We start from the raw sequence: 21811 nt of genomic DNA on the forward strand, positions 1-21811 counted from the left end.
GACTTTCTTGGGCTATTCAGGGGATAGATTGAGCCATGACTATACGTGATTTAGGCTACTTAGCTACTACAGTAAGTATCACAGTTTTTTCTGTCAACACATAGATGTCATAAATTTAATATAATGATTTATCAGGTGCAAAAACAGGCGCCGGGTCATGTCTAGATGGATTACAGCTAGCTTTTGTCAAATTTACGCCGTTTTTTGTTTTTGTTTTGCATTTTACCTAACCCTAACCTTAACCTAATTCTCATAATAATTCTCATAATTCTCCGGCTACGTTAATTCTCCTAACTTGCTGTGTAAATTCTGCAAAACCTGATACGAAAAGTCCATTTTGACAAAGCTATTAGACGGGTTATGGTAGGAACGTCCCAAGTATCCCAGATTGCACTAACCTCCCAGGGTCGTCACAAGTTACCACAGCCAGAAAATGTCATAAACCCCGCCTATTTCTACAATGTATCTTCTTCAAATGTAATCACACTGATAATCGTATACCTAACCTTAAATTAACACAAAACAATTAACACGCAACATTTTGTTTTCATTAATTTCTACGATATTGCCAATTCTGACTTTGTGGCTGTGGTAACTAGTGACAACCCAGGCACAGCAAAATCTGCCGTATCGTTCTAGTATTGTCGCAATAAAAAACAACCCATGCATTTTACGGCAGTCAGGACGTTTTCTGATTGGAACGTTCATGCCGTAAACCGTTAAGTTCAGAACGCATGTCAAGGTATGTAGCTAAACGTGTGTATTTTGTCTTCTGCATAGGAAAATGCTAAAATAATGTTGTTAACATGACTGTTTTGTCAGTGAAAATAACTCTACCAGACATGTTTAATTATTACACCTCATACCTTACCTGTAGTTCTTTCTGGCCTGCCAGGTTTAGTAGCTAACGTTAGCAAGTCAGCTGAACGCTAACTAGCTAGCTGCTATTGCTAGCTAGCTGCTGCAGTTAGCTGGAAAACACATGGCAATAGCACATCAGTAATCAGTATTCAAGCTGTAACTATGGTTAGTAAATAGTGTAAGCTGCAACTACCTACAGATCATGCGCTTTTTGTCTTTTCCTTTGAATAGTGAGTTATTGAGAATGGAACCCAAAAAGAAAATATTTTCCCCTAAAGGTGGCAAGAAGTTAATACGTAAAGGTATTGGTAGAATTAATATTACTACTAATAAAAATATTATACTTTTAAATATTGGTTTAATGACGTGCTGGTAAAAACAATGTGTTGGCCTAACTGACTAGCTACAAACTCTGTTCAGAAGGTACAGGTAAACCGGGGACCAAACCAACCGGTAAATCACCAGGGAAAAGGCCATTTAAACCCCGCAGTGGAGAAAAGGGCAAGACGTTTGAGAAGACTGGAGGAAAGGGGGCTCCACAGAAATTCTTGAACAAAAAACCCACAGATGGAAAGTACATCAAACCCACAGATGGAAAGTTCACCAAAAAGCGAAAATTCATACCTGGGAAGGCCAAGGAAGAGGAAGGTATGAAATATGTACAATAGCCAATTATCAAACACACCTTAAATAGGCCACATTCTGTAATGGCTTGCTGGAAATGTTTTGACAGTTTTTTTAAATAGGTCTATTAGATTTCTTCATCTTTGTATAAATGATCAGTCATCACACCAATGGTGTAACGCTTGTCTGTCTGTTTGCTCAGGTTCCGAGGCCAAGAAGCCCAAATGGGACGAGTTCAAACAGCAGAAGAAGGAGCTGAAACAGAACCGGCAGCAGACTGAAAAAAAAGAGAGTTATCAAATAGTGAGCAGAGCCAAGCAAGTGTGGGAGATGGTCAGAAGGTAGGTTAAACCAGCTACTATATTAGTTATTGTACCAGCAGTCTAACAAAACTTCAATTTTTAGGATTAAGTTGCATATATTTATATCATTAGGTGTCACAAAGTGCTATACAGATACCTAGTCTAAAACCCCAAAGAGCCACCAATGTAGAGGCACGGTGGCTTGGAAAAACTCCATAGAAAGACAGGAACTAGGGTTGAATGCTGGGAACATGGTTAATTTACTGGGATTTACCACAAAACCACTCCCTATTCCCGAGATAAATAACTGCGACAAACAGGTCAATTATAATAAATTATTTCTTTGAACAGCATGGCGTGAAATGGAACTGTTAAATAATATGAGCAATATGGCTTCCCTTACGGACTTTGCATGATGAATCATCAACGCTCCTGGTGGGGACAGACAGCCCATCTCAGTATGGAGCGCAGTTCACAATGCACGTAGACCTATCATCTCATCGTGGTATCTTTTTCAGGTAGGCCTGCATTTGCTGCAGCGTAGTCTATGCTACGGTAATACAAAGACTGAATGCACGTCTAATTTAACCATCTCCATCTAGATGTCGGGGCTCACATTTTTTAATTGTGAAGATTCTTTTTATTTCAACTGCAGCATTTTAAAACCGCATATCACTCGAATATCCATGCTTTAAATCAGTGCATGCACAAGCACTCTCACACTCTTTCTCTCTCTACTTCAACTATATTCAAATTGCATCCAAAATAGATACTCATGTTCTAGATTGATTTATAGATGTATAGCCCTATATGTGAATGTCTGTGTCTGTATATATGGTAGGCTAGCATTTTATTTATTCAGACCATAACCATTAAATCATCGAAGTGAAAGCCTTCGACACCTAATTCTAGTCCTATATTATTCAACGATGTCATTAGAATGAAGATAAGAGCAACGTAACTTATTTCATTAATCTGTTGGAAGGAATGAGCAACAATAGAAAGAGGTAGGATAATAACATTATGGAAGATATATATGAGTCAGCCTACTAACTATACAAAGAGGCCATATTATATTTCAAAATCAAATTCGCTTGCCTATACTTCTAACTTTGAAGGCTGCATGTGCAGCACCAGAATCGCGTGTTCTCTCCCTAATTTATCATGGTTTGAACGTGTGTAATTCCAGTCCGTTTAATACAGTACAGTAATACAGTTCCCACAAGATTAGTCTACTGGGACTAGTTAAATCCATGGGCTTTATGTTTTTCTGTTGTGCGCAATGTGCAGTAGCCTATAATCAAATATTTATTGGAGAACGGCACAATCATTTGGGCTTTTTCGTGCTACGCCTCATAAAATGTCTAATGTGGGCCTCAGGTAGTATCAGGCTTGAATTTTCGATCAATGCTCTAATCTAATCCCGACACAGGCCTATTTATATGCGCTATAATGCTTTTGAATAACACTTCTGGTTTTGGCTGGAAATACTGGGTTACCTGGGAGAAAGGGGATTTATTCTCGGGATGGAACATTTGTAAAATACCAGGGAAATATTCAACCTTAGCAGGAACCTAGGAGGAAGCCTAGAGAGGAACCAGGCTCCGAGGCGTGGCCAGTCCTCTTCTGGCTGTGCCTGGTACATGGCCATTCTTCAAGACATTCAAACGTTCATAGATGGCCAGCAGGGTCAGATAAAAACCACAGTGGCTATAGAGGGTACAGTAGTTTATCACCTCAGGACTAAATGTCATTTGGCGACGGCAACATTTTACACCTGTACTTATTTATTACATGTCCCTCTTTTTCAACACAGGAAAGATTGCGGCAAAGAGAAGAGGATCAAACTCATGAAAGAGCTTCAGGAACTTGTGAAAGGAAAGATAAAAACAGTGAGTACAGTCTTAACATTTACACTGCTGAAAGGCGCCATTCAAATCTATCATTTACTGTAGATTGTGCATTGTCAATCACGACAATGTACGAATTGAGAGCATGGCACAATGGAGAATTTGTCACCCGCTGAAATTATTGGACAGACAATTCCTGTCAATACTTGAGTACAATAAAACAATTGAGCACAGTAGACTTATTCAAATTAGTTTTCAGTGCATGGCATCCAAATGCTCAAGTTTACAGATAAAGATGAAATAGTTTTTCTCTTTCAGATAGCATTTGCTCACGACTCCACCAGAGTCCTCCAGTGTTTCATCCAGTTTGGGAACGACAAGCAAAGACAGGAGGTTTTTGATGAACTCAAAGGTCAGTGGTTTGCTCTGTTCTAATGATCTGTTCTTCTGAGTGTGGTCAGTTGTTTTTGTCACTTCAATCACAATGCTCTACATCTCAATGATGTTATTCCTTTCCCTAGATGATATGGTCGAGCTGAGTAAATCAAAGTATGCCCGAAATATTGTGAAGAAGTTTTTAATGTATGGGTAAGTGTGCCTTTTTCTTCCTCCAGACATTTTGCTTATACATGAAGTCGTCGCACTAGCAGTGGGTGTATTCTTTCCATATCATCCGATCTTGTGTTGATGGCATTAGATCCTAGCAGGAAATGCCGGCCAAACAATATAGTAAAAACAACAAACGGGTAATCTTGTTGAGTAAATCGCATCATTGTAAATCACAGTAGACCTTTGTGCTCGCATGCCATTGTCATTTCAAATTTGTAGTGCTGCTTGATCTGATCTGTCGTTGAATTCCCTGATCATTTGTTTAGGACACATTGAAATGGGAATCAGGTTAATAATTCAAAACTTCACTCATTGCAACCTTCCCTGTAATCGTGACCTTTGCTGAAGATACAAGTTGTTTCAAGTACAGTCTAATGCATGGCTCTGCTATTAAAGGATGGGGGAATGTTATCCTGTTATGAAGGCGTATCTTGTAGGACGAATATAAAGGTCATCATTTGATTGGTTTACATTCTGAATACTCATCTCTGCATTTCCTGTCATCTTCCATGTGTAAGATTTGGAGAATGATATCCGGGGAGAGAATTCAAGTCATATTGATCTCTCTATTGAGTCTCTCTACTCGCTGCTAGTTTCTGATAGGGCAGTGTTGTTACATCATAAAGAATTAAACCTGACATGGGTTTCTGAATGAAAATCTGACATCAGGTGTGTGTATCGTCGATCCCACAGGAGCAAGGAGCAGGTTGCGGGTGTGATGGTGGGCTTCAAGGGGAAAGTGAGGCAGATGCTGCGTCACTCTGAGGCGTCGTCGGTGGTGGAGTACGCTTACAACGACAAGGCCATCCTCTCCCAGAGACTCATGCTCACAGAGGAGCTCTACGGAACCACATTCCAGGTCTTCAAGGTCAGGACACGTCCCACACCTCTCCCACGAGCACAGTGTAATAGTGTAGTTATAAGAGTGGAAACCTTCTCTCATAATCCAGTTACCAAGAGATCGTCTTTCTGATTGCTTGTCTCTGTGAATATCGGCTGGAGTGGATGTTATGCAGAATGTTACTGACCGTTGGCGTGTTTGTTCAGTCGGCAGTGTGTCCCACGCTAGAGAAGGTGCTGGAGGCGAACCCGGACAAGGTTAATGGCATTTTGGAGGAGATGAAGCAGATCCTTACCCCCATGGCCACAAAGTGGGTATTATTGAGCACACACACAGCTCTAACCCTCCACAAGGGATACCGAGATAATAAATCAAGATACTGCTTTTGATTTCTGTCTGTGTTCTCTTCTCCCACAGGGAGGCTGTGATCAAACATTCTCTGGTGCACAAAGTGTTTCTGGAATTCTTCCTGCATGCCCCAGCCAAACAGAGGACTGTAAGTAAACCACCAATGGCTGTAGAAATGACCGAGCGAATCCTACCATGTTTCTAATACCATTTTGATCATGTGACTTCACAGGAAATGATTGAGTCAATAAGGGAGTCTGTGGTGTATATGGCCCACACCCACGATGGAGCTAGAGTAGCAATGCACTGCCTGTGGCATGGGACACCTAAGGTGAGTATTCACTCAGGCCTTCTAGAGAGATGAGCCTCACCAACCACAGACTAGTGTGTGTTCTTTGTATGTACAGTGATTTATTTGTTTTTTCTTTCAGGACAGAAAAGTCATCATTAAAACCATGAAGACCTACATGGAGAAGTTTGCAATGGTACTCAAGACAACAACAAACAGACAATATTTGATGCCCACAGTCAGACATGCAAATATGTAAACGCGTGTGTGTGACTTACTGATTGGTATGTTGATTTTCTCTCCAGGGAGAGTTTGCGTTCCTAGTCCTCATCGCTGCCTTTGACTGCATAGATGACACCAAGCTAGTGAAGCAGGCCGTCCTATCAGAGATTCTTGCTTCCCTGCCTGATGTCATCACTAATAAGAATGGAAAGAAAGTTGTGCTGTACCTACTCAGCCCGCGAGACCCCACCCACCTGTTACCTGAAATCATCCAGGTGCTGGAGAAGGGGGACGGAAACGCCCACAGGTGAGTCCTGCCAGCACCTACCAATCATTCTAAAGGCGTCCGCATACTTCCGTTTAGCTGGCGCCTAGCCGAACTTGGCTAGGTGTACCGAACGAGTGTGCTTGCATACTCACTTAACTTCTCTGCGCTACGGATCCCTTTAGCGGGATCATTTTCCTAAACAACCGCTGAATTGCAGGGCGTAAAAAATTACTAAAAATATTTATGATCATGCAATCACAAGTGAACATTACCAAAACACAGCGTAGCTTGTTGTTAATCCACCTATCGTGTCAGATTTTGAAAATATGCTTTACAGCGATCAATCAATGCTAGAACAGCTAGCCCCAAATTAGCATGGTCACGAAAGTCAGAAAAGCAATAAAATTAATCGCTTTGATAATCTTCGGATGTTTGCACTCACGAGACTCCCAGTTACACAGTAAATGTTATTTTTGTTCGATAAATATTACTTTTATAATAAAAAAACGCCATTTGGGTTGCACGTTATGTTCAGAAAACTACAGCCTCGTTCCGGTCCTGAAAGGCAGATGAAAATTCCCAAACGTATCAGATTCAAAAATATTACAAAAAATATTTATAATCATGCAATCACAAGTGAAATATACCAAAACACAGCTTAGCTTGTTGTTAATCCACCTATCATGACAGATTTTGAAAATATGCTTTGCAGCGAAAGCAATCCAAGCTTTTGTGAGTTTCAATCAATGCTAATCAAAGGACACCTGACTACTTTTGGAAAATCTCGCTCGTTTAAAAAAAAAAAAAAAAAGCCTGAAACTGTCTAAAGCCTGGTCACATCCTGAGGAAGCCATTGGAAAAGGAATCTGGTTGATACCCCTTTAAATGGAAGAAAGACGGGCAAGGAAACACAGATTTAAAAAATAAATAAAAAATCACTTCCGGGTTAGATTCTCAGGTTTTCGCCTGCAGAATCAGTTTTGTTATACTCACAGACAATATTTTTGACAGTTTTGGAAATTTGCGAGTTTTCTATCCTAATCTGTAAATTATATGTATATTCTACGATCTCGACCTGAGAAATAGTCTGTTTACCTTGGGGACGTTATTTAAAAAAATATATATATATCTGACCCCTAGCGTCAAGAGGTTAACTTCTTATGGCTGCAAGCCCTAAGTCGGGATCAATATGACAACAGCCACTTTCACACATTAACAAGTCCAATACAGCAAATGAAAGGTACACATCTTGTGAATCCAGCCAACATGTCCGATTTTTAAAATGTTTTACAGCGAAAACAGCACGTATATTTGTTAGCTCACCACCAAATACAAAAAAGGACAGACATTTTTCACAGCACAGGTAGCATGCACAAAGCCAACCTAACTAACCAAGAACCAACTTCATCAGATGACAGTCTTATAACATGTTATTCAATAAATCTATGTTTTGTTCGAAAAATGTGCATATTTCAGGTATAAATCATAGTTTACATTGCAGCTACAATCAGAAATTGCACCGAAAGCAGCCATAATAATTACAGACACCAACGTCAAATACCTAATTACTCATCATAAAACATTTCTGAAAAATACATAGTGTACAGCAAATGAAAGACAGGTATCTTGTGATTCCAGCCAATATTTCCGATTTCTTAAGTGTTTTACAGCGAAAACACAATATAGCGTTATATTAGCTTACCACAATAGCCAGAAACACAAGCCATTCCCCAGTAGCAAAAGTTAGCGATCGTAACAAACCAGCAAAAGATATATAATTTTTGACTAACCTTGATAAGCTTCATCAGATGACAGTCCTATAACATCAGGTTATACATACAGTTATGTTTTGTTCGAAAATGTGCATATTTAGAGCTGAAATCAGTGGTTATACATTGTGCTAACGTAGCATCTTTTTCCCACAACGTCCGGATATTTTTCTGACACTTTTTCTGACACACATATTCTGACCAAATGACTATTCATAAACATAACTAAAAAATACATGTTGTATAGGAAATGATAGATACACTAGTTCTTAATGCAATCGCCGTGTTAGAATTCTAAAAATAACTTCATTACGACATCCAGCTTAGGTATAGCGAGAGAGTACCCAAAAGCTGGGCGCAAACGACTAGCACAACATGTTCGACAGATATATGAAATAGCATCATAAAATGGGTCCTACTTTTGCTGATCTTTCATCAGAATGTTGTACAAGGGGTCCTTTGTCGGGAACAATCGTTGTTTGGATTTAGAACGGCCTTTTTCCCTCTCGATTTAGCAAGCACACTTGCCAAGTGGCGCGAATCTCTCCATGTCAACAAACGGAAGAGAACGGAACACGGCAAAACTCCCGAAAAAATGTCAATAATCTGATTAAACTATATTGAAAAAACATACTTTACGATGATATTGTCACATGTATCAAATAAAATCAAAGCCGGAGATATTAGTCGTCCATAACGACAGCTTATCAGAAGGCAAATCCAGGTCCCTTGACGCGCTCTCCAGAAAACAGGAAACTGGTGACACGTCATACAAAGAGCATTTATACGAGCCCAGATCAAGTTACACACTCCATTTCTTCTCTCACTCCTTGTCGACATCTAGTGGAAGACGTATGAAGTGCATCTAAACTAATAAATATCAAGGACTTTAATATGCAGGCCCTAGAAGAGAGCATCGATTTCAGATTTTCCACTTCCTGTCAGGAAGTTTGCTGCAAAAGGAGTTCTGTTTTACTCACAGATATAATTCAAATGGTTTTAGAAACTAGAGAGTGTTTTCTATCCAATAGTAATAATAATATGCATATTGTACGAGCAAGAATTGAGTACGAGGCCGTTTGAAATGGGCACCTTTTATCCGGCTACTCAATACTGCCCCTGCAGTCCAAACAGGTTAATGCAACCGCTCTGTCAGATTTTTTAAAGAAACTTTAGGAAAAAGCATACCATGCAATAATCTGAGACAGCGCTCAGATAGAAACAACATTTCTCCACCATGTTGGAGTCAACAGAAATACGAAATTACATCATAAATATTCCCTTACCTTTGATGATCTTTCATCACAATGCAGTGCCAGGAATCCTAGTTCCACAATAAATCGTTGTTTTGTTCGATAATGTCCATTACTTATGTCGAATTAGCAACTTTTGCTAGCATGTGTAGTTCACATGTCCAAACACTGGCGCAGATGCAGGCAAATGTCGGACGAAAACTTCAAGAAGTTATATTACAAGTCGAATAAACTGGTCAAACTTAGTAGAGAATCAATCTTCAGGATGTTGTTATCATATATATCCAATAACCTTCCAACCGGAGCATTTCTTCATGTCTGTATAAGTAATGGCACACATTGCCATTCCATGACTAGCGCGCATGACCAGGAACTGGCAATCTGCCAGACCAGTGACTGAAACACCTCCCATCCGGCCCCACATCACACTATAGGCTTCATTCCACGTTCTACTGACTGTTGACATCTAGTGGAAGGCGTAGGAAGTGCAAACAGATCCATATATTACAGGGAATTGAATAGGCGATGACTTTCACATCGACCCTTTTCAGAATTCTCACTTCCTGTTTGGAAGTTTGCCTGCCATATGAGTTTTGTTATACTCACAGACATAATTCAAACAGTTTTAGAAACTTCAGAGTGTTTTCTATCCAATAGTAATAATAATATGCATATATTATCATCTGGGACAGAGTAGGAGGCTGTTCAATTTGGGCACCAATTCATCCAAAAGTGAAAATGCTGCCCCCTATCCCAAACAGGTTTTAACCTCCCTTTGTTCTAGTCTATCTAGCTGGTTAAGGCAGCTCGGACGAGTTAGTGCATATATTATTGTTAGTTTTGGACTTCGGCTGTTCGGGCACACACACATCTCTCCGGTAGCCGAAGTCCACGCCCCCTCGTCTGTGATTTGTCAACAGTGGGGATTCTTCAATAAAGTGTCATTCAATGAGCGATGACTCGTTTTCATGCAAAAACTAAAAGTTTAAATAAATATTGCACCAAACATTTTAGTTAGATGTAAAATTGCACAATTAAGATCTCCTCTGCATAAACATCAACATTTATTTGTTTTATTTAACTGGGCAAGTCAGTTAAGAACAAATTCTTATTTACAATGACGGACTACCGGGGAACAGTGGGTTAACTGCCTTGTTTAGGGGCAGAACGACAGATTTTATTAGCTCGGGGATTCGATCTTGCAACCTTTCGGTTACTGGCCCAACGCTCTAACCACTATCTAACCACCATCTTAGATTAATTGACTATTTTGAGGAAGTGTATACTGGACAAACAATACTATTGCCACTTTTTTCTCATTTTTCAAGTGAAGGTCTTTTAACTGTCCAAACCTACCCTAGAGTCATTTCTAAACATGCCTAAATTGCTATTTTTAACCCAATTGGATAGACAAGATTAAGGAAATGCCGTCTATGCTTCATGCTTTTCATAGCCTGTACTTTAAATGGTCTCCATCCGACCCTCTGTCCCTTCAGCAAGAAGGATGTTGCCCTTCGCCGGAAGGAGCTCCTGGAGGCGGTGTCTCCGCACCTGATTCAGCACCTGTGTGACCACGCCCGCACCATGGCAATGGACAAGGCCTCCAGCATCACCGTCAGGGACATTCTGGGGTCCGCCATTGGGGACCTGCATCCTGCCATGGAGGCTGTGGCTGAGCTGGCTGCTGACGACTTCACACCAGGAGGAGTGGAGGGGCAGGTGAGGAGGGGACAGGGGGGTGAGGGGTCAGAGGCATGGTGTGTCTGTCAAATTCAAGTAGGAGAATGTCTCTCATAGGTGAGAATTGCACTTGGTTTTGAAGTCTCCATTGGGTTTACTTCAGTCTGTCTGGTAAACTGCAGTATGATTGTCCAGGCTTGGTATCGGAAACACTTGAAGGGCAAAATCTATCTCTCTTCTGTCCTCTGGAAAGACCATCGTATTCAGTGTGAACATGTTTTGTCTTTTTCCTGTTCTGTAGCTGCACATGGCTGAACACCCTGCTGGGCATCTGGTGCTCAAATGGCTGATTGAACAAGACACCAAGATGAAGGAGGTTGGGAGAGAAGGTATGACCGTCTGCAAAAAAATATCACCTGTGGGGCTGACCGTATACAAATACACTCCCTTAAGTATTTATTTGAACAGTAAAAGTAGAACTTTTTAATTTGGCTCTATAATCAAAAAAAAAAATAGGCACAACTACTTCCATATACATTTTATTCGGAAAGAATTCAGACCCCTTAACTTTTTCCATGTTTTGTTAAATTACAGCCTTATCCTAAAATAGATTTTTTTTTTTTAAATTGTCCACCAATCTACACACAATACCCCATAATGACAAAGCAAAAGCAGATTTTATTTGCAAATTTCTTGAAGCATGTTTTGCAGCTATTACAGCCTCAAGTCTTCCTGGGTATGATGCTACAAGCTAAGCACACCTGTATTTGGAGAGTTTCTCCCATTTTGCTCTGCAGATCCTCTCAAGCTCTGTCAGGTTGGATGGGAAGCGTGTCTGCGCAGCTATTTTCAGGTCTCTCTAGAGATGTTATATCAGGTGCAAGTCCGGGCTCTGGCTGGGCAACTCAAGGACATTCAGAGACTTGTCCCAAAGCCACTACTGCGTTGTCTTGGCTGTATGCTTAGGTTTGTTCTCTTGTTGGAAGGTGAACCTTCGCCCCAGTCTGAGGTCCTGAGCGCTCTGGAGGTTTTCATCATGGATCTCTATGTACTTTGCTCCGTTCATCTTCCTCTATCCTGAATAATCTCCCAGAGCACGATGCTGCCACCACCATGCTTTACCGTAGGGATGGTGCCAGGTTTCCTCCAGACGTGACGCTTGGCATTCAGTCCAAAGAGTTCAATCTTGGTTTCATCAGACCAGAGAATCTTGTTTCTCATGGTCAGAGAGAGGCTTTAGGTGCCTTTTGACAAACTCCAAGCAGGCTGTCATGTGCCTTTTTACTGAGGAGTGGCTTCCGTCTGACCACTCTACCATAAAGGCCTGATTGGTGGAGTGCTGCAGAGATGGTTGTCCTTCTGGAAGGTTCTCCCATCTCCACAGAGGAACTCTGGAGCTCTGTCAGAGTGACCCTCAGTTTCTTGGTCACCTCCCTGACCAAGGCCCTTCTCCCCTGATTGCTCAGTTTGGCCGGGCGGCCTGCTCTAGGAAGAGTCTTGGTGGTTCCAAACTTCTTCCAATTTAAGAACGATGAAGGCCTCTTTGTTCTTGGGGACCTTCAATACTGCAGACATTCTTTGGTACCCTTCCCCAGATCTGTGCCTCAACACAATCCTGTCTTGGAGCTCTACGGACAGTTCCTTCGACCTCGTGGCTTGGTTTTTGCTCTGACATGCACTGTCAACTGTGGGATCTTTATATAGACAGGTGTGTGCCTTTCCAAATTATGTCCAATCAATTGAATTTACCACAGATGGACTCCAATCAAGTTGTAGTAACATCTTAAGGGAAACAGGATGCACCTGAGCTCAATTTGAAGTCTCATAGCAGGGTCTGAATTCTTAAGTAAATAAGGTATTTTGGTTTGTAATTCAATACATTTGCACACATTTCTAAAAACCTGTTTACGCTCTGTCATTATGGGTATTGTGTGTAGATTGAGTTAAAAAAAAAATTAAATCCATTTTAGAATAAAGCTGTAACGTAACAAAATGTGGACAAAGGGAAGGGGTCTGAATAGTTTCCGACCAAGTACTAAACTTTGGACTACTTTAATACGACATACGTTAATTTGTCCAAATACTTATGACACCTTCAAATGGGGCCTAGATACATGAAAGTGCTTTCATTTCTAAACGGTAGTACTGATATGTTTGAAAATACCCTCAAATAAAAGGTGGCATCGCAGTGCTAGCTGTGCCTCTAGAAGATCCTGGTTCGAGTCCAGGCTCTGTCGCAGCCGGCCGCGACCGGGAGACCAATTGTGTGGCGCACAATTGGCACAGCGTCGTCCGTGTAAGGGGAAGGTTTGGCCGGCAGGGTTATTCTTGTCCCATCGCGCACCTGACCCGGTCGCCAGGTGTACGGTGTTCCCTCCGACACATTGGTGCGGCTGGCTTCCGGGTTAAGCAGGCATCGTGTCAAGAAGTAGTGTGGCTTGGCTGGGTTGTGTTTCGGAGGATGAGTCCCATCGCTGCCACTCCCGTACGTACAAGACTGTAACTACCAATTGGATACCATGAAAGGGGGGCAAACATTTTTGAATAAAATTATAGGAAACATTCTGTACTGTCGCCTCATGAAACATTTGATCTCAAATCCACAATTCTTGAGTATAGCGCAAACTTTTAGCTTCACTGTCCATAAATAAATACTTAAGGGAGTGTATGATCTTGAAACAGTACTCCACTCACAGACAATGCAAACATGGCTGTATGCGTGTCCATTTGGACCTGTGACTATCCTGTATCCCCCTGGCCATGACTCTGTGATTATGTATCTTCCTGACCATGACTACTGTGCCTCCACAGAGCGTTTCTCCAGGGTCCTGTTGGACAAGGTGGGGATGGACAAACTAAAGACGTGGGCTGCAGTGAACCGTGGGGCTATCGTGCTCTGCTGGTGAGTACCTCTACACTGTTAGATCTAATTCCTCTCGCCAGTCACAAACTGTAGCACTATTGGCAAATACTGCAAAGCAAGCAAACTGGTGCTTTTTGATTTAATTAACCTTTATTTAACTAGGCAAGTCAGTTAAGAACATTCTTATTTACAATGACGGCCTACACCGGCCAAACCTGGACGACGCTGGGCCAATTGTGTGCCGCCCTATGGGACTCCCAATAACGGCCGGTTGTGATACAGCTACAGCCTGGATTCGAACCAGGGTGTCTAGTGACACCTCTAGCACTGAGATGCAGTGCCTAAGACTGCTGCACCACTCGGGAGCCCAATGCTTAACGGGGGGGGGGGGGGGGGGGGGAGTAGAACAGAAATGATACCAGCTCCTTCCTAGGAATTGGGGGGAAACTTCCTCCATTTGAACTTTGAACTTATCCCGATACAGTCCAATCCTTGCAAAACTTGTAAACCAGAGATTGGAACCGGTTCAGGGAACAGCACCGTAAAAAAAAAAAAATGTGCGGAACAGAATTGTGAACGAAAGTGATCTATACTGTTCCAGAACAGAACCGTTATTTTAAAAGCATGGGAAACGGTAATAACGTTATTTTAAAAGCATGGGAACCGGTTAATAACGTTATTTTAAAAGCATGGGAACCGGTTAATAACGTTATTTTAGGTTCCAGGCATTTTTTCCCCAGTCCCACAAAACATAAAGTGCCTATGCCTCACTGGCTGGAATTTGTTGTCTGTGCGTGTTGGCAACCCGCCCCTCCCCCCCCGGAGCGTAGTCTAGTAGCCTACTGACGTGTGATTCACTGAAGTTTGATTCAGATATTAGGGTGAGATTTTTAATTGGAAAGAATGGATTTAATGTGTTTAAATGATGGATTCTATAGTTATCCTATAGTTTTTAATTAAGGATTCTATAGTTATCATACAAAAAGGTAAGCCGTGTTCTGCACACAAGCTTGTTAGCTAGCTGGTCCAACGTTAAGCCAACTCTGAAGTTTTAGACATTCAAAGTTCCTTCATAGAAGCCACTCCTCCGTAGGTATAATTGTGGGCCTAATGCAGATAAGGCAAACAAGATGCCAGCACTTCAGGCCAAGCGTACTCCTCCACCCTCTCGCTCTCTCCCCACCCGCAACATTTGTTGCATCTTGCGCCCTACACTCATCTGTCCAATGCATATAAATAGCTTGCCTGCTCCATAGCGAGCTGCTCTGTCTGAAGTCATTTAATGTAGGAAGGAAAAATTGTAAACCGTTTATTTATTTTTTGTTCGAACCGGTTCAGAACTTTATTTTGCTGGTCGGAACAGTGGAACGGATGAAATAATGGTTTTGTTCAGAATGGAAAAAAACTGTTGTAAACAGATTGAAACTAGAAGTGCTTAGAAATGTGTACCATGACAGCGAAACTCACTGAGCCATGAAAATGGTAATTGAACTTGGATCAAGGTCTCTGGAGGCCAAACACTTCAGGAATACAAAACACCATCACAAAAGACCAAGCTTAGTTATTTGTCTTGATTTAAACATTTAAATCTTCCCATCACTATAGATGTTCTGCTTGTCGTATCATCCTAGCTGTTGCCAGTGAAATTGAGTGTAAAGCGAGAACAGGCAGGCGTCAGCTGGAGGTTAAGCATGTCTTACAGGGTGGCTGTTTGTATTCATTCACCATATCACTGGGTGCTGTGGGTGAGAAAGGGGCGGGCAGTTGGGCACAGCTGCCCATTGTGGAACAGCAACACAAGCCGTGGATTACGCTTCCTCAATTCCTTGGCTTTCGTTTTCTTCTCATTTCTCTGCCTCTCTTCTCTAGCCCCTGTTCACTCTAGCCCCCACCCCTTCCTCCAGTTCGTCTCTCCTCTCTTGTCCTGTGCCACTGTCCCACCTCCTCCTGCCATGTCTTTATTCCCATTGTCCTTCTGTAATCTCTCTAAGTCTCTAAGCAGTGAGAGATTTGTCTGATTCACTCTCTAAAGTCTACATTTATAGCTCTAGCCTGCCATATCAAATCAGTTTTTCTCTTAGGATTTGTTTTTCCAGCAGCGGTGGCAGATAGCGGAGTCGGGGGTGGGCTTCCGGGGGCATATCTATACATCTACATTATAAAACGTTTTTTATTTTGTCATTATTTTTTTGCAGTGGCGGCCACAATTTAGCTGGAGCAGTGCACTGCTGCTAAATGCAAATAGAGGAAGCACTGCAACTAATTTGGTTCGATGTTCACTAATGTCTTTGCTAAAAATAGTTTGACTTGGTTAATTTAGTATGGGTAGAAATGTTTCACTAACCAGGTATGAGATGAAAGGAAGACATTTGTTTTGTGATGTGGGATATGTGTAAAGGTTACCTTCACCAACATATCTGTTTTTGTGTTTTTTACAGTCTCCTGAACAGTGCAGACGAGACTGTTGCAGAGGAGGTTAGGGAGGCGTTGAAGGCCTACGCTCCAGAACTACAGAAGATCCAGAACTGTAAAGGAGTGGAATTTCTTTTGGAGAAATTGGCCTGATACATATTTCATGATGTCTATCCTTAGAGACAGTTCACCCCCTTGTGACTTTTCACCAACTGGAGTAAGAGGTTTTCATTACTTCACTGGGGTTTATATCGTTTTCTCATGACTCCACCCAGTCCATTGACCTGACCATCCTGGTGAAATAGCGTGAAGAGGGAAGAACAGAGGACGCTTATTTGTACTGCATTTTTTTTTGTCCAAATAATTCCGATATGCTTGTTTGTAAAGCTGTGGTGCAAGTATTTTAAAGGTAAAAGATACCCACATACTGGCAGACAGTGAGTTTGTAACTGACCTGTATTTTTGATTTGTGCTAGCTGACTGCGGCGCTGAAATAAACAAATGTTGGTTGGTACACTATCATTGTGTGAAACGATCCATTGCCAATGAATTTGTCAGTAAGCAAATGTTAGAGGAAGTCTTTCATATATAAATCCAACCATAAATGCATTAACGTTAACCCTGACAGGGAACCTCAGTCCGTCACCTTTATGCCCCATTAAGTCACCAATCTGTGTCCCGGCCTGTCAGACTGCTCGTAGCCTATTCATCTGAAGGAAGCAGAAGCCTGCATGCTCACTAGTGGGCCCTGCTTAGATTCCATCTGTCCAGGTCTCTGTGATTTGGATGGACCCAGTCAACCGAGAAACAGCTTTTTCCTTCAAGGCCCAGCATTCTTCTCATCAGTTTCGAGGATTATCAGTGGCTGCCTGTGTGGCTGCTATTTGGGAGATTTTGTCACATTGTAGTAGTCAGTCTGACTTGCGCTACTTCTGAGGATTCTGTTCAGTGGAGACAATTTGGCCGTTAGGCAATGAAAAACACCTGCGAGCTGTGCTGTCGTGTTATTTTGATCTTTCTCTTTAGCAAAAAGTCAGCTTTCTGCTAAGTGGAAATACATTAGCAATGTATGGGTGGCCGGAGAAAATTGTGGAGGAGAAGCGAGACGTTTTACTCTGCCCAAAATCTGTCCATGAAAATAAGCGCACGAAGTGAGGAATTTTTGTATAGTGTAAAAAATTTGGCCATAAAAGTGTACTTGCTAGTTTGCTCGAAAAATAAGTTTCGTAGTGGTTATGTTATGGTGAATGAATGTATTGATATAAGTGGACACGTGGCATTTCGGCCACCAAAATCAAACACTATAGGAGTTGTGCATGTTGTCATAGAGAGAGGACTCCTAACTATAACCCGTTTTAGTATGGACATTTAGGGATTCCACCATTTTATTGTCAACTGGGTGGGGAATCCTATGCGTTGGGAGCAATCAGCCAATGAAGAAATTACTACTTTAAAATGTAAATGGCCTCAATGGTGCTGCTCATATGGTCTGTCGCAGACGCTATAATGGCACAGATACAAAGATGAGTCTATAGCCTGTTCACACACGTATCTACCCTCTCATTGGCTAGAATGGTCCCACCTGATCTCGCCATCCCCTGCCTTCCGTCTTTGAGGAAATGTATTTCCATTGTTAGAGCGGTCACTTGACTATCTTGTCAATATAATAGACACTCTTTGGAGAGTACTTGTGAGGTTTTCCAAATATGCATAAAGAACATTCAAGATCACCGTGACCTACCCTTTTTTGTTTTTTTATCTTCTAGCTAGAGCAGAAACATTGCAAGCTGTTTCCATATTCAAATATTAGCTTTGGGAAGATTCAATCTTACAGATTCTCATACAAAGGTGGAGGGGCTGAGTATTTAACCTGTCTAGATTCATCCAGATGTTGCATTTTTTACTTCTTATTTCAGACCGTCCCCACCAGCCCCGGAGGGAGGTCGGGGACGATAGGGATTTGATTGGAAGGGAATGGCGTGGTATAAAAATGTAAAATATGCATTTCAAAGGCCTTGTTTCTTCTGTAGGAATTAATTCTAAACCTCAAATTTAACAGAGTTTTAACATGGTAAAGGCAAAAAGGGAAAACGCATTAAGAATTGATAACCTATATGATATATTTCTTTGCAGTATTTTTGCTACAATGCAAGGTTGCCCTCCACTCTGGGAGCATTAAAATCCAAGCATGTAATTTCATAGAATCTCAGAATGCTTGGCAATGCTGAAATCTATGCAAGCAATAACCTGAAATTAACCAGTTATACAGTAACAGTAAACATAAGCCTTGTTTATACCTGGTACTAACATGCGTCCTTTGTCCTCATCTTGTCCACATTCTATTTGTGCTCACACTTTCAGTTTTAATGTGTCTCATCCATCCACTGTGTCTGCATTGTGACCAGATGTCTTGGTCCCTCTCTGTATGTAAATTATTTGACAGCTATTCTTTCATAATGATGATTTAAATATTTTCATTGTCCATATTGGTCTACACTTGTAGCGTGCCTGACTACCTCAGGAGGTGGTCAGGAAGATCTGATGACAATCGGATCACATTGCATATTTTAATCGTCTACACCTGACGGAAAATGTGGGCACAATCAGAATATGGACAAGATCAGGATAAAGGATGCATTTTAGAGCCAGCTTTACGGGACTATAGATGCACAGTAATTCCAGCTCCCTTGGAACCGCACTTGGTAGAAATAATGTCATGCTGTCACAGCATATCTATTAATTGAATGGAAAGTCTCCCATAGTGCTCAGAGAACATTCACCAGTGTGTTTATGGACTGCATCGTCACAGCATTTGGTAAACTTCCTGGCCGCCCTCTTGGCGAACCTGACCTTGCCCCGAGCCTTCAGCGTGGAGCTGTACTCATAAGACTTCAGCTTGGTGTAGTAGTCTGAGAACTTGTTGTACAGGATGGATATGGGCATGCCGTTCAGAATGATCCCAAAGGAGATGCAGGCGAAAGCAAACAGCCGGCCCAGGATGGTCTCTGGAAACATGTCTCCATAGCCCACAGTAGAGATGCTCACCTGAGGGAGAAGACCAATGGTCATGTTATCTGTAAACATTAACCGAGTCTCTACTGAGCTTGCTAACATTGCCAGGAAGTTACAACCTGGACTCAGATTCAACTTGCAGTGCATAGCAGTTTTAACTTTGCTTTGCAATCCGAGCCCCGACTTGACCATTCGTGATATGTGTGTCACTGTGCTCACTAGAGGCCTTGGAGGAGGCCAAGGAGAGCCCTGTGAAAAGCTTTATTTGGAGGATTAATTGAGAGGAGGGCGAGTGACGTAGGTCGTTTCTGGGGATATATTCGACCTCCGTCTGAAGGCTCTTTTGAAGCATTGTTTAATGGAATTACAGAACTAAGGCACTAGGTGGGTCTACAGTCAAATGACATAGACATACAACAGATCAATTCCCGTGTCATCTAGTTCCATTAAATAAGGTTGAAGTGCCTCAAGGGAAATCCCTAAATGCCTCTCCCCTGGCAGTGAGAGGGAACTGGAGTCCAGCCCTCTTTTAATACCATTGTATTTATTAGGCAATGGAAAATAGCTTCCACATCTGCTGAGTCAGCCCTAATTCAACAAGATCAAGACGGCAGGACAGGCTATTGGCAATGTGAAGGTGTCTCTTACAGGTAACCGTGATAATAGGCTACTGTACTTGACAAGTGTTTCTGGCAGCATATTTGTAATTAAGGCCAACTTTAGTTCTAGGTGGAATTGAATTGTCATATCAGAATCTGCAGTAGCAATGAATCAATGCTGCGTAAAACCCAATTGTCTGTGTTTAACAGTACCACATATACACATAGAAAGATACTCAGCACAGAGCAAGGTCAGAATGTGCAGAATAATGATAGTCCGGAATTTGCAGTGATATTGTAATAGTACACAGTACAACCATTTCCAAATAACTAAACTAATCAATGAAGGAAATGCAATAATATTAAGCAAACGGCTTATGACCAATGAAATAGAATGGGATGACTTACAGCTGCCCACCACCATGCGTGAGGGATGCTTGTGAAGTTGGTCTGATGGACATCATGCTCCACCGTGTACACCATGGCAGAGAAGGTGAGGATTCCCATGGCGATGAAAAGGAATAGGCAGCCCACCTGCTGGTAGCACTGGCGCAGCGTGAAGCCGAATGCTCTCAGCCCCGTAGAGTGGCGTGCCAGCTTCAAGATACGGAAGATCCTCATCAAACGCATGATTCTCAGCACCTGGCCCAATTTGCCCACCCGGCCCACCGTCTCGATGTCTTGGTGCTTCCCGTAGTCGTCGTTCTCGAAGCACTCCAGCACTAGCTGCAGGTAGAGGGGAAAGATGGCAATCAGGTCCACCGCGTTCAGGACGCTTTTCCCGAAGCGTCGCAGGTCCGGTGTGGACACCAGACGCAGCAGGTACTCCATGGTGAAGAAAGCGATGCAGAAGGTTTCCACATGCTCCCCGTAGGTCTTCCCGCTCAGCTGGGCTGTGGGGGTGTTGTACTGCATCTCCTCCACCGTGTTCAGCGTCATGGCCACCAGGGACACCAGCACGAAGAAGCTGGAAGCCAGAGCCATGAGCTTGGCGGTGACGGAGGAGAAGGGCTTCTCCATCAGGTTCCAGATGATCCAGCGTGTCTGGCCAAACGCCATCCCGTGGAACAGGTCCTCATTCTCCTCCATTTCCACCTCGGCCTCCAGCTCCCGCTGGATCTTCAGCTGCTCATTGAGTTCATCCTGGCGCTCCTCAAAGGAGATTCGGCAGCAGCGGTGTGTGTTCTTGATCCTGACGCCCCAATAGTTGATCTCCTCCAGGAAGTTCCTGGGACACAGCTCGTCCTTGATCCAGAGCACGCCCGTCCGGTAGAAGTTGAAGATGCTGTGGAAGATGTCCGGGTCCCTGTCGAAGAAAAACTCGTTGTTTTGGACAACATAGTCGTCACACAGGTCCAGCTTTCTGTTGTGGTCTGTGCATGTCGCCAGGCGGCCGATCCTGGTCTTGGGATACTTGGCAGCAACCCTGTATGAGATCTGATACCCCTTCCCACCTACGTTGATGTTCAGCATGTAGTTCTTCACAAGAGAGGAGAGACCTCTTGTTGGGGAGGCCATTACAACATCTTCCTCGTTTTCGTACTCTGCATAGATGTCGTAGATGTCTCGTCTGAGCTCTTGCATTGAGTTCCATTGTTTCACCAAGTTGTTCTGGGTGAGGGGAACATTGTAGTCCTCCTCTGGGTCCTTGTATGTGGGGCCTGTCCCCCCCACTTTATAGTTGGGGAAAAGGCTCTGTCTCCTGTTCTTGAGCATTCTGGAATCCTGTGCTGGGACCTGGTCAGACACGCCGGCTCACTGAGTGGTGTGGAGGCATTACCACAGGTCTAATACCCTCTCCTGAGTCACCCACAGCAGTATACCAGCAGAAAGAAACAACCCTGACCGTCTAATGTTGCTGACTGAGGATCTGGGTGCTTAAAGATTTAAATACTATTATCCTCTTCCAGTCGCTTTCCCCTCCTCTCTCTCTCCCCTCCACCCTGACGTCTTCCATTTGCCTTACATTCACAGATCAAATTGCCTAGCCACAGCAGGGGACACTCTGT

The 21811-nt window shown here is 42.6% G+C and overlaps 2 protein-coding genes across 3 annotated transcripts; one reads left to right on the forward strand and one right to left on the reverse strand.

Annotated features, from left to right (window-relative positions):
- The first annotated feature begins 707 nt into the window (after nucleotides 1–707).
- On the forward strand, nucleotides 708–16724 carry pum3 (pumilio RNA-binding family member 3). Of its 2 annotated transcripts, XM_038971136.1 has the most exons (17): nucleotides 708–742; nucleotides 1093–1163; nucleotides 1282–1509; nucleotides 1688–1826; nucleotides 3604–3679; nucleotides 3956–4049; nucleotides 4159–4225; nucleotides 4940–5114; nucleotides 5294–5397; nucleotides 5505–5583; nucleotides 5668–5766; nucleotides 5867–5920; nucleotides 6030–6253; nucleotides 10733–10955; nucleotides 11218–11305; nucleotides 13728–13818; nucleotides 16218–16724. In XM_038971136.1, exons 1-17 carry the CDS (start codon nucleotides 735–737, stop codon nucleotides 16342–16344), a joined length of 1947 nt encoding a protein of 648 aa, XP_038827064.1. In that variant the 5' UTR covers nucleotides 708–734; the 3' UTR covers nucleotides 16345–16724. The 2 variants fall into 2 exon arrangements, with proteins under 2 accessions (XP_038827064.1, XP_038827063.1); XM_038971135.1 differs by lacking the exon at nucleotides 708–742 and having other exon boundaries at nucleotides 762–1163.
- Nucleotides 16725–18758: 2034 nt separating this feature from the next.
- LOC120025605 (potassium voltage-gated channel subfamily V member 2-like) lies at nucleotides 18759–21275 on the reverse strand. The gene is made up of 3 exons (XM_038970152.1): nucleotides 20211–21275; nucleotides 18972–19236; nucleotides 18759–18772 (listed from the first exon to the last, which is right to left on the reverse strand). The coding sequence occupies exons 1-3, from the start codon at nucleotides 21273–21275 to the stop codon at nucleotides 18759–18761; spliced, it is 1344 nt and encodes a 447-aa protein (XP_038826080.1).
- Between the last annotated feature and the right edge of the window lie 536 nt (nucleotides 21276–21811).

Source organism: Salvelinus namaycush, chromosome 31 (assembly GCF_016432855.1).
Source record: "Salvelinus namaycush isolate Seneca chromosome 31, SaNama_1.0, whole genome shotgun sequence".
Taxonomy (NCBI): Eukaryota; Metazoa; Chordata; class Actinopteri; order Salmoniformes; family Salmonidae; genus Salvelinus; species Salvelinus namaycush.